Raw genomic sequence first — 11,865 nt, forward strand, 5'->3', positions numbered from 1 at the left:
CCCAACGATAAGTAGAAATGACAGAGGCTCAAATCCAAATCCAGTCCTACCTAAATAAGATTTGTGGGTGACATGCATCCGTAACGATTGCTCCCAGACGTGAAGCTTGTGCTGATCGCGCGCGCACGCGAGCTCCCACAAAATACATGGCACTGCAAAGCCCGAGAGAGGGTCTCGACCGCGACCTTGACAGAAACATTTCGGTAAGTGGCCAACGGCGAAGCCAGTGGTGCCAGGAGCAGAGATAAGGGAAGCGGGATAGTTTCCCTCGGCCTATCAGCTGGCGAGTTCGGGCCTGTTGGCTTTTCTCGGGGCTTGCACCGTTGCAGCAGTAGTTGGAGACTTGGAGCTGATCAAGTACAAAGTCTGGAGTTAACAGACGGATCTGGTAACAGAACAAACGATCGCGCAGGCGAAGTCCTGCACAACCTGTGTTGGACAAGTCTCATGGTTGGTCGATGCAAAGGCTTTTTGCTGTTCATGCACCCTTCAGGTGCACCTGCATGCTTTAGGTGGCTTCCGGCGCTCTTCTACTGGTGGACCGGTCGGAAGCGCTGTCTGGTTGAACATGCAAGGTGAAGCTTGGTTAAACGACAGCGGTGCGATTGTCCCTGGCACCTGTCGGGGAGCGCCTAACAGACCCTTGAGATATCATTTCCCTGGGTGGAAACAAATGAACCCTGGAGAGATAACAGGGGTGGTCCGATGCGCCAGTGCTCCAGGTAGGATCCGCCATCTAACCACCATTACGAGTATAGGGACAATCGAGATAAGCCGGGCCATTCTAGTGTGTCTTGACAAACATTAATAATGTGAGAGCCACTGGCAGGACTTCTTCATCTGCTGTTTGAGTTCGGTCGGAGCTGGCCGATACCTGTGTTTTGAGTTCTCATCCTCATCTCCGCATTTCGTTTACTCCCTCCCTTGGGTATTGATGTCAAAGAAATATTGACGCGTGTCGAGTAATTCAGATGTGGTCATGGTCGAAGGTATCAGTCACTTGAGATCTGTGCCCAAAGCTGACGTGCCCAGATGGTGAGGCCATGTGGTAGCTGAAACGAACGAGCGAGGATCCCGCCGTGGCTACGGAAGTAGCGAATGCTTATCTAGATCCACGTGGCGTTGCAAGAACAACTTCGCGTACTGAATGAGCAGGGAACCTGTAGAGATAGATCGTTCTTGCTTGATTGGTGTTCAATGGATATTTGATGTCTCAGCTCTGGAGCTGGTCTATGTGTGACGAGTAACTTTCCTCCTCTAACTACTGCCACCCTTACCACCTTCCTGTCCTGATCATGACGAAGGAAAGTTTATAAATTATATGCTGAGATTCAAACAAAAAGCTCATATCGGACAAACCACAACCAGTTCAATGCAAGACAGCACATGATCTCATGACACCAGAACACCATCACACCCAAAAAGAGTTTATCGTAAAAAGTAATCCCACCCCGTCACAACCCATTTCCCAATGCTTCTATACCCGAAATATTATTGGGCGGGACGTGATTGAAATTATAAGGGAAATCGACGATCCCATCAAGCATCCAGTTTAAGGGATCGAAGACATCGTAACTGGCTTGTCCATAATCCATGCTGAAATCGTCTACCATTCCTGTTGCCATGCCCGCCATGCCTGGGACAATTGCTGGTGTCGAGAGGTCGGGGTCGTTCGTCGTAGTAGCCTTACCATCGTCCATAGGAGTAACTGGGATGGCTACCGCATCATCCAAGTGTCTTAAGTTGGGATCTCGATCACGCACTTGTTCTGAGGTTAGCAGACGAGCTTTTGCATGTACTATTGAGGAGGTTGAACTTACTGTCGGACGGTTTGCCATCACGAAACTGCGCATTGCGACGCCATCGCCATACTGAGTCGAATACCAATGACATAGACATACGACACTTCACCTTGAGTTGTAAGCTGTCGTCTGCTTCACCGTTGGTAGCGCTATTGGCAGGACTAGGTTTACTAGTCTTCCAGACTTGAGCCAATACCTCGGCCAATCTCTCAGCCAAGTCGTTCTCAACCACGCTCATGGTGTGTAATGCCCACACGGTACGTGATAGTAGATTAGAAGCCCCCTGAACATCTAGCTCATGTTGATCTAGAAAGTTGTGCATGAGTTTGAGAAGTGAAAAGCCTGCCGCCAACATCATATGGAAGATGTAGTTGGTTGCATGCGTCAGAGCCAGTCCATGCGCATAACCTGATCCCACCATTGAAACGCTACTCTTGGACTCCAGGCTCAAACAAGCCTCGAGAAAGTCGGTGGTGGCATAGTATAATTTGAGCATGTCGGCACGATAAGAAGGTAGAGTTGGAGGAGAAAAGAACGCACTCAGCCTCATGTGCAAACATGCCGCTCGAAGATATATCTTGGTGATTGGTGAGTCATCTTTCTCGAGTGTATCTTCGAGTTCTTTTAAATCGTGCGCCAGGAAAGAAACGTATGTAGGGCGTTCTGCATCGGTCGCCAAACCTACAGGATCGTGAGGATTCATGTACAGAGTCCTCGAGACTTTGTCCACAAACTTCTCGATGAGTAAGCGATTATAGATGGGGGATGGTAATTCATAGTTTGGATTTGTCTCGATGGGTTTGGGACCCAGAGTCCAGTCGTAATGCGTCAGTGGAGGTTGTCCATAGGCTGTGCATATTCTCTGGGCGACCAGATTGCATACGGTCCATACCACGACTCGATCCTGTAATTCCACTTCTCGGAGTTCGATGCGGAATTTGGTAAAATCCTGGGCATGAGTGGGACGATGCAAACCAATCTGAAGGGCAATCTGCATCATCATTCCACATAGCATGAATGTAGGATCGGTTGAGGTGCTGGTCGTTGCCAATGGCCAAGCACATAACAAGATGAGTGCCTTGACGACATGATAGTTTTGAGGGACGTCTGCAATCGTTGACCAGACCAAGCGTGTCAGAGGACCGGAGAGAGCTGAGAACAGACCAGCCTCTGGTGTGAAGTGGCGAGCACCCACCGTTATTATCGTCCAGAAAAGAAGAGGGGATCTCGTCTCGTACTCGTCTGGTGTTCGATTGGGGTTTAAAAATGGAAGAAAGGGGTGATGAAAGGCGAAGAAGCGTTTAAACAGTTCGTTGACTCGATCTTGTGTCAAAGTCACGTCCTCTAGACGTTTGAAAATCTGTCGACCACCAGGGCTCTTGTCAAAGGTGCCACCCTTGAGATCAAGGAGGCCAGCGACGGCTTCGTGAGTGAAGGAACCCATGTTTTCATGTAGAGACAAGGTCGATGAGCCGTTCTGCAAAGGCCGGTTCGCTTTATTGGTTGTCTGTTGTTGAGCCACCTGCTTGCGCAGTTCAATGATCTCTCTTTCCATCTCGGCATTGCGTGATCTCTTGCCAACGCGTTTGAAGTTGTCTTCAATCTTGCAATCGAGGGACAAACGTTTGCACCGAGTGCATTCTCCGAATGGCTCTTGAACGACATCACATCGCAACTGTGAGATGGTTAGAGAGAGACACCGAGATGTATGGACCGATGGGTTACAGGATGACTCAGAAGTATTCCAAGTGATGATTTTCCTCAACTGCGGTCACCCGCCCACGGAAGTAGACAGAGGGCGCAGGGGAGAAGGCAGGAAATGGGAGAGAGGTTTGAATCGACACATGGCTCACCTTTTGCTGGCGACATTCATTGCAAGCCCTCTTCACAGGTCGCCGTCTGCCGTTGACGTCGTCGCCATGGTCCGGTGACTCGGCACTGGCGGTGGCCGGTGAGCTGTCAAACCCAGCAATGGAGGCATTTCTCTTCTGGCCCTGGATTGGACTGGTAAAGGCCGTCCCAGGACCATCGACTTCACTTGCAGCTGATATGGAAGCCACCTTGAAGTCGTCACCGTACGAGTGCTCGTAGGGAATTGGATGTGATACCCAAGATCCGATATCGCAGTTGCGGAAACCGTCGAGTTGGAGCAGATGTGAGCTTGAAACTGGGAGAATGTGACCGTCTGACAGGAAATGAGACCCCGCTTCCACAGGCATGATCTGGGCATGCTGGGCGGCCAAGAAATGGGTATTTTCCATGGTCAGACCGTGCCATTTCTGGGTTGATCCGAGTGCGATTCCTGCCTCTGGCACTGACTTGGCCAAGGTCGAGATTTGATCTGATAAGATATGATCGGAAGAGATGATGGCACCAGGCACAGGAGGGGATATCGCTTGGTCCGTAACACAACTGGGCTCAGCCCACGGATAGTTGTACATGTTCATTGAAGACCAACCGACGAGAAAGTTCCAAATGGCAGACAATGAACAAAGAGAAAAACTAAAGGGTCCCTTGAAGCTCGTGAAAGAATTTTCATCTAGTGCCTTGGTCGATTCCGATCTCTCTTCCTCACATCCCACTCACAGTACGACTACTGCCACCATCCACTTTGAGCACCCAACAACCCAAACCCAGCGTGGTAGGACTTTACCGTCACCATCCCACCCATCATTCCCCATGTCGACTCTACTAATCTTCTGCCTTCTCTAGTCACCGTCTTCGATTCAAGTGCTGTTTCAGAGCCCTTCCTTGATACTGTCGCCCTGGAAAACTTCAGGAAGCGACAAGATGCAGAAATGATGGAGTCTTCGAGCGCAAAATAAAGTTCGAATTGTATCTCAAGTCATCAGCTAATCTGATCATCTGTGTGCCCTTTTGTAATGGTACATTTCGTGAATTCATCCAGCTCATTCGTCATCAAGACATAACGGTCGTTCAAGGTCTTCGCGCTCATGTCTGGATATAATGGTAATCAACAGTCAAAAGATTGCCCTCCCAAACTCCAATAGCATCCAGTTTCAATAGATTCCCGCCACCAGGGCTAGATAAAGAAAAGCCCAGCATCATGTCGTTTTCGCGTCAAGCGTGTCGTGTCACATGGTTCTCGAAAGACTGGTATCGCTCGCTGGGAACCTGGAATCCCCCTGTGCAATCACATTAGCACCAATGCTCCGCCTCAGTACTGCCCTTCTCCTCTCTCTCCTTTCATCTTCTTTTCGTTGTTTAGCATGCAAGAGTCGGTCCTGAATCCCTTGTAAACTAATAAAATGCAGCCGCAGTCCCCTACCAGACGACTTGTGTAGGTGTCGAGTTGCCCGAATCCTCGCCAGGCTTCCGTGGCTCGACTGTCTCACCACCCCTTTCTTGCTTCTACGGCGTTCCGAGATGCGCCGGATCAGTGAGGCAGGACCGTTGATCACTGTTCGCTCCTGAGGCAGGCCGAGGGAGTTGCTCACAATCCCCTTGTGCACGGGCGCTTCTCGAGAAACCTCGGTACGTGTATTGTCAATGTCGTCCCAGAAGGCACGCGGTCGCCAGAATGGGTGCAACTGACTGTCAAGTTCTTGGTCCGCCTTACGGTTGCGCGCATTTTTCAGGCTGAGATTTCTTGATAGAGAGTTCATGAATGACTCAGACCGTTGTCGTGATGCCCCGGGCCGTCTCATGGATCCTCCACGGCCGTTAGCCTTTGCCATACCGAACCCTAATTGGTGGTCATGCTCATCTCCTGGCGTGGGTGGAATGAAATTGAACTGCGGTGGCTCTGGTGGGCTTCTGGGATTTCTCAGCGGGGAGTCCACCTCGATTTGTGGCAAGTTGCGTCTCTGGACCTCCAGCACGGCTCTGGATTCTTGTATCGCAAATGGTTCAATGAGCTGTAAGGAGTGGTTGTTGTGTGGGAAAAAATTGACTGCTCTTGCCTCATTGATTTCGGGTGAAGCTGATTGGAATGAGGGTTGTGAGAAGGGAGTCTCTAGGACCGATGGCGGACGAAGCGCTGCCCACTCAGTTGAACCGGGCAAAACCAGACCCAAAGCATTGTGGCGTGTTCCATCTTCGACTTCACCAGGTGGGGCTAAGAACATCGCAGGAAGCGAGCTACTTCTCGTGGTGCTTCGACCGATGGATTTCCTGGCTGGACGATCATCTATCTTGTTGTCCAGAGTCGTGCTCTGCTTCTCAAGCCCCCAGTCTTCCAAATTCTGTATCAATCGCTCAGACTCCATCCTGTCCAGAGTCTTACGTAAGTCGGTCTCTGCTTGTTGGCGTCGAACTCGTAGATGTTCAGATGTGATCGAGTTGGCCCGAGAAGTGGTCCTTGAAGTCGGGGCCGAAAGTGAAGAGCTCCGGGTGGGTATGACTGGTGGCTGTTGCTGTTGTCTGCCTCGATCGAGTGCATCTGAAAATGCTCGCTTATGCTGCCAAGAGGTTGGGGGAGGGTCTGAAGCCTTTCGAGAATGTGAAGTCTTGGAATCTGTGGAGAGAGACTGTCTCTTGCTGTTGGTACCAGACGAAGTCAATGATGAGCTTCTTTCAGGAATAACAGCCACTCGGATTACCTCAGTCTTGGGCAGTACTGCACTCGAGGCGAGACTGTATGATCGGGACACTTCAGAACCAAAGCTCCAACGATTCTGATTGCTTAGGCGGGCCTTTTTGTGGATCAGTCGATGGGGAGAGTCTGAGATCGAATGCATGGAATTGCGATTGGAGCCGGGCAGAGGAGAGCTGACAGATCTCAACGACTCGTGCTTGATAACATGGCGTAACGTGGTGGCCCTCTTTGGGAGTGGACTCTGCTCGAATACGTATGCCTCAATGGTCGATGCGGTAGAAATTCCCGAAAAACGTCGAGTCTCCTCAATGTCTTGTCGAGCTACAACATCTGGAGAATCAATGATAGGCACCGAGTTATTCCATCCGATTATATTTGCAAATCGTTCAGTCGAGGCAGATGCATCTTGTGTTTGTGCTTCGAGGAGTCTGTCGCGCAAGCTTTTGCCTCTTTTCAAACCATCATGTGTTGTCTCAGTCAAATCCACGTTGTTCTCTTTCCTGCCTTGTTGTGATGGTCTTGGCTCGCCAGTCTGGCTAATCTTGGGGTCCCTTAGGACGTCCTGAACGTTATTGGAGACAGAACGGGCACTCATGGATAAAGGGCTTGCACGAACAACAGGCTCTGTTTCCAGAGATTTGAGATTGACCACCTCTTTTCTTTCGGCATTGAAAAGTGGTTCGGAATCAGATGTCGGGGAATTCAGTCCATCGTAGGCATGAATCAAAGGAGATCGTCCCAGTTTATGATATCGACTTCTGTGCGCCGCGGCTCCAATTTGGTTTACGGAGGATAGAGGCCAGTCAAATCCACGGTCATTACACTGCGAGTGGGTGTCGGACTCAGGCTCGGACCGAAGATCTTCTTGTGCGGTCGTGAAGGACTCGGTACGGGTGGACGCAATTGAAGGTTGAGTCCCGAGGAAGGGACGGACCAAAGAAAGCTTTCTCTCACGTGGAGGAGTATTGTCCGGAGTTGGAGGACTATTCTGATTGATTGGTGTTACCAGCGCGGACCTAAACATAGCAGCCTCTGAGGTGGCTTCATCTGCAGCCGGGGTTGTGGCTATATCGCCTCCGCTTGCGCCTGGCGGTGTAGGGGGCAATTGAGGTGAAATCGGTAACGCTGCAGAAAGTGGTGGCTGCGAGGATTGATGCAAAGATTGGGTCTCGTTGATGGATTGGGCAGAGATGCGATAGAGGTTGCGCAGATTAGCAGAATGGGTCTTGGAGTCCCTTCGAATCGGTAGAGACTTTGAGGCAGATGGAGGAGATTGACCAACGGGGTCCCGCGGAGGGCCCACGATTGTATATTCCGTAGTCCTCCTCATCGCAGAAGCAAGCTGAGATGTTTCACTGTGGCCTCCTCTCCATAGCGATGATAGCGCTGGCGTAACAGGTCGGACACTGAGGTGCAGCGAGCTAGCAATGAAGATCCGATAGACTTTGTAGACTCTGGAGCGGAGCTTCGAGGGTGAGAAGATCGGGAGGTCGAAGAGGCGTTGCGCACTCGGTGGGTATGAGTCAAGACAAAGAAACGTTCACACGTCGGGGGTTAGAGTGGAGGTGGTGATTATGATTATGACGGACTAGTCGTGAGATAGATGAGGAAATTCGTGAGAAGGGCGCGCAAGATAGGGATGCGCAGGTTGAGAAAGGTGAGAGGTAAAAGACTGTTATGTCAACGCCAACGTACCGAGAAGGCAGAGATGGAGCGGGAGTTGATGGCGAGGGCGGTTAGAAATGTGCACTGGGTTGAGGTGCAGCACAGGCACTTGTTGGACTAACCCAAGTAGGGGACGGAGAGGAATTGCAGTTAAAGGAGGGAACAGTGGGCGAATTAGCGAGTACGTGGGACGTGGTGGGTTAGAGAATGATTACAGAGTAAGACTATTAGGTATAGAAGGAAGAGAGTGAGAGGGTCAATTTGACTTGAGGTTTCAAGAATCGGGTCCAAACAGGGAAGGATCTGGGAGAAGAAAGAGGATGGGATGGGAAGGTGACGGGGGTGATGGGTGATGATGATGGATTGGACAGCTGCAGGAAGGAACGGCAGGAAATGAGAGAATTGATTCCTGAACCTGAAATGCCAGTGCCAGTGGGGGAAGCTGAGCATGATGATTGCATCAACTGGAGAGTCCGAACTGGGTGGAAATGGAACCCGGCAGCGGAAGCTAAAGTTGACGAGAGGCACCACTGCAAGACGACAAAATATGAGGCTGGGCGAGAACTTGAGGGCAGAGGTACCTCAGACAGGCGGACGCGAGGTAGTTACCTACCTAGGTACAGGTACCGAGTACCTAAGTTGGGTACGAACCAGGTAACTACTCGTAGGACATTTAAGTGGGAATCCGTGCATCAAAGGCTTCCTTCCTCGTAGGTCTCTAACTATACTACCGCCGAAGTACTTAACCTAGGCTGTCTGTTAACACTGGACACCGTTAGAAATCCCCCGGGCCCCGGGTGAAGGAAGGGTCCGACATGCCTTGGTGCTGCCCGTGCCTAACGCGCCCGCGCCCCCCTAAAATTCCAGCTAGTCGCTTTGCCACGTTGCCCCCAGCCCCGCAGTACCCAAGTTAGCAAAAGTCGCGTCTTCACCTCCAACTAACCAGACGACATCAATTGTCCATTCCTTGTCCAAATTGAAAAACAAAGAACGAATGTCCATCACGTTCATCATGGCCACAGACCAGACTCGCAGGTAAGTCATTTTTACTCATTCTTTGTGATTACTGGACCACATTCCATCTTCGCCCCATTCAGCCCTTCATCTGACTCAGTGACCCAAGCTGAGAGCAACACGACTTCTCCGGTCAGACCATCGCGCCCCATCAACTGTCAAAAGGAAATGATGCGCAACCTCATCCGCTGTGATCACCTTCCAAGGAGTTAACCCCCTCTCTTATTAACCCTCACCCTTGTTGTGAACAAAACCATGTGCAGAATGCATTGTTTGTCGTATCTTTCCAACTCCATTGCCACCAAAATGAACTCCATCAGCACCTCCATCCTAATCACAGCGCTCTTGCCGACCCGTCTTGCGACGGCCTCGCCTATTCCACAGATATTCTCTCCCGATATAGGCCAGTTATCTTTTGCCGAGTTGATTCAGCAAAGTCTGTGTCGAATCTTAGACCGCGGTGTCACAGGCATCCTCTACGCCTTTCTCATTTTTGGATGTTTACTATGTACCTTGATATGCGTGTTTTGTGCCCTCCGGGCCAATCTCGACACGAGACGTTCTTCTCTTCGAGTTGACGAGTCTTTGCAATATTCAGACAAAGAAGAAACTACGAATCAGACATCCCGCACCCACAAGTTTCGTCCGCAAACCGAAACACGCCTCTCCAGATACGTCTTGTCTTCAGCTCCAGCCGGAGTTTCCTCTCCAGTTACAAAGATCACCATTCGCGCTTCCTCAGTACGGAAGTCAAAGACCACCCCCCCTGCCTCACCCTCGTCATCTCAATCAACTCCACTACGGTCGGCCCTTTCTAAATTACCTCCTCCCTCCCGACTCTCAACCACCTCTTCATTCCTGTTCGGCACTCGCAGGAGATCTAGTCCAGGTTCAAGTCCAAAGTCCGTTCGGTGGGCCGATGACATTCAAGTGTCGCTTTTCACAACCGTCGATATCTGCCCCAGCGATGAGGTAGACGACGATGAGTTTGATCTCGGCACACCTACCACATTATCGCCTCGGATGTATACAGTGGATAGTCCAAGCGACAGGAGGGATACGCTCATTAAATCACGGTCGTGCGACTCGCCCCTGATCACGCCACTGACCGTGTCAAAACTGCATCTTGAGGGAGATACATGTTAGAACGAAGACATTACTGCGGTTTCGACTCCGAAGCCCTTTTACAATTACTTGGAATTTGGACCTTCTCATCTTTATACTCCTATACCCGACCTTCCGTCTCTTACCCCTATGTACCACTTTATGACTGCATGACCAACTTCTATTCATACCAGGGTCTTCTTAGCATAACAAGGATATACTACGCACGTTTACATTTTCAAGCACAGCGCACCCAGGAGTACATATGCTTTCGTGCGGTACGGAGCACGGTTTGTTCTCAAGGGGGCTGTTGAACGTCGGCGCTCAGTGCACAGATATTCCTATAACGCTCCTTCTTTTTTTGGCAAGCAACACCTCGAGGCTGTAGCATCAACATATCGAAGATTCGGCATTGGAGGGATCGAGTATCGGATTTCTAATTGTCTGATAGGTTTTTAGGCATCTCCAATAACCATACTACAGTTGTCAGTGCTTGCATCTTATGCTACCTGTCCATATTCGAGCGGTCTCTTGCAATGCGAAGTGGAGATTTTGAAGAGTTTCGTTGGTGTTGGGGAGGCCTGTTCTGAGCCTGACCGTTTCAGATGATATTAGCTTTGTAGAGCAGCATCCTCCTTCCTTCGTGGTGGGCTGTAGTGTGGTTACAGTTTGTATCAATCGAAGCCTGCGAAGAGATTGCACGTATTGTCTACCGCTTGAATCAACCCCTATGGATAGCGACCGATCCATCAGGCGCCGAGGATAAAGCTAGTAGTTAAGAAGGTAGCAAAGACGGTGACGAGCAAGGTGACCTCTATCTACCAAAGAATTAATGAAAGTAAGGCAGAATAAATACAAGAAATTCAAGTCCAAGGCAAATCAGGCTAAGGTAGAAAGGTCTCAATAGCATATTTTCGTCGCTCCATTCAGCACTAAATTTGGACGTCTCCATAGTCTATTGCTACAGTATATCTAATCCTAGGCGTCCATTGATGTGGTCTTTATCGGCGGGTTCGCTGCCTACAATAAGAATGGCTCTGCACTCTCGACAATGGGGAGACCTCAAAAGCACGCTTCGTTTGTAGCATTTTAGAGGCTAACAAACCAGGGCTTTAGACGACGTCTCTCAATAGCACACAAATCTTCATAAACCTAGGATAACAGTGTTGTCAACCATAAACGCATCGAAATATTTTATCTAGGACAATAAGGGGTATAACTCGTTAAAGAATATTGAGATAAGGGTACCTAAGGTAACTATTACGACAGCAAGCACCGAAAAACTGTAATTAATGGATCCGCTATTCTTAACATTCGCTGCGAGGAATTCACGAATGGAATAGGTAGAGATGTATAGGAAGGTCCCAGTGCACGATGACAATTGTGTCTAGAGAATGATTGATTTGAAATAGTTGTTGATGTTTGTCGACCCGGCGCTTCCACGTGGTAGTCCACGAAGTGATGTATCATCTATGACATTGATCTTGACACGAAGACATTAGTAGTATCCTGATTACCGTATGCCGCTCGAGTATCTTAGAGAATGCCAGTTGCTCTGTTGCTTCGCAGAGAAGACGAAACGACAAAAACTACTCTTGGGTATTCAACAAGCAAGTGGTACGCTAAGTCAATCTGTTGCCCACGTGAAGGCAATTAGGGCCTGGCATTTCAGAGGGTGTTACTTCAACAAGCGATGACATTGAACAGTTCCGCCAAAAGAGC

At 49.8% G+C, this 11,865-nt stretch overlaps 2 protein-coding genes across 2 annotated transcripts; both read right to left on the minus strand.

The window, feature by feature from the left end:
- Positions 1-1,454: 1,454 nt before the first annotated feature.
- Positions 1,455-4,243, minus strand: LTR84_013006 (uncharacterized protein; the record flags this gene model as incomplete). Its single annotated transcript, XM_064856511.1, has 3 exons — positions 1,455-1,762; positions 1,821-3,477; positions 3,656-4,243. The coding sequence occupies 3 exons, from the start codon at positions 4,241-4,243 to the stop codon at positions 1,455-1,457; spliced, it is 2,553 nt and encodes an 850-aa protein (XP_064707687.1).
- Positions 4,244-4,897: 654 nt separating this feature from the next.
- LTR84_013007 (uncharacterized protein) lies at positions 4,898-7,690 on the minus strand (the record flags this gene model as incomplete). The annotated part of the gene is made up of 1 exon (XM_064856512.1): positions 4,898-7,690. One exon carries the CDS (start codon positions 7,688-7,690, stop codon positions 4,898-4,900), a length of 2,793 nt encoding a protein of 930 aa, XP_064707688.1.
- Positions 7,691-11,865: the final 4,175 nt, after the last annotated feature.

Source organism: Exophiala bonariae, assembly GCF_035927105.1.
Source record: "Exophiala bonariae strain CCFEE 5792 chromosome Unknown scaffold_9, whole genome shotgun sequence".
In the NCBI taxonomy this organism is placed as follows: domain Eukaryota; kingdom Fungi; phylum Ascomycota; class Eurotiomycetes; order Chaetothyriales; family Herpotrichiellaceae; genus Exophiala; species Exophiala bonariae.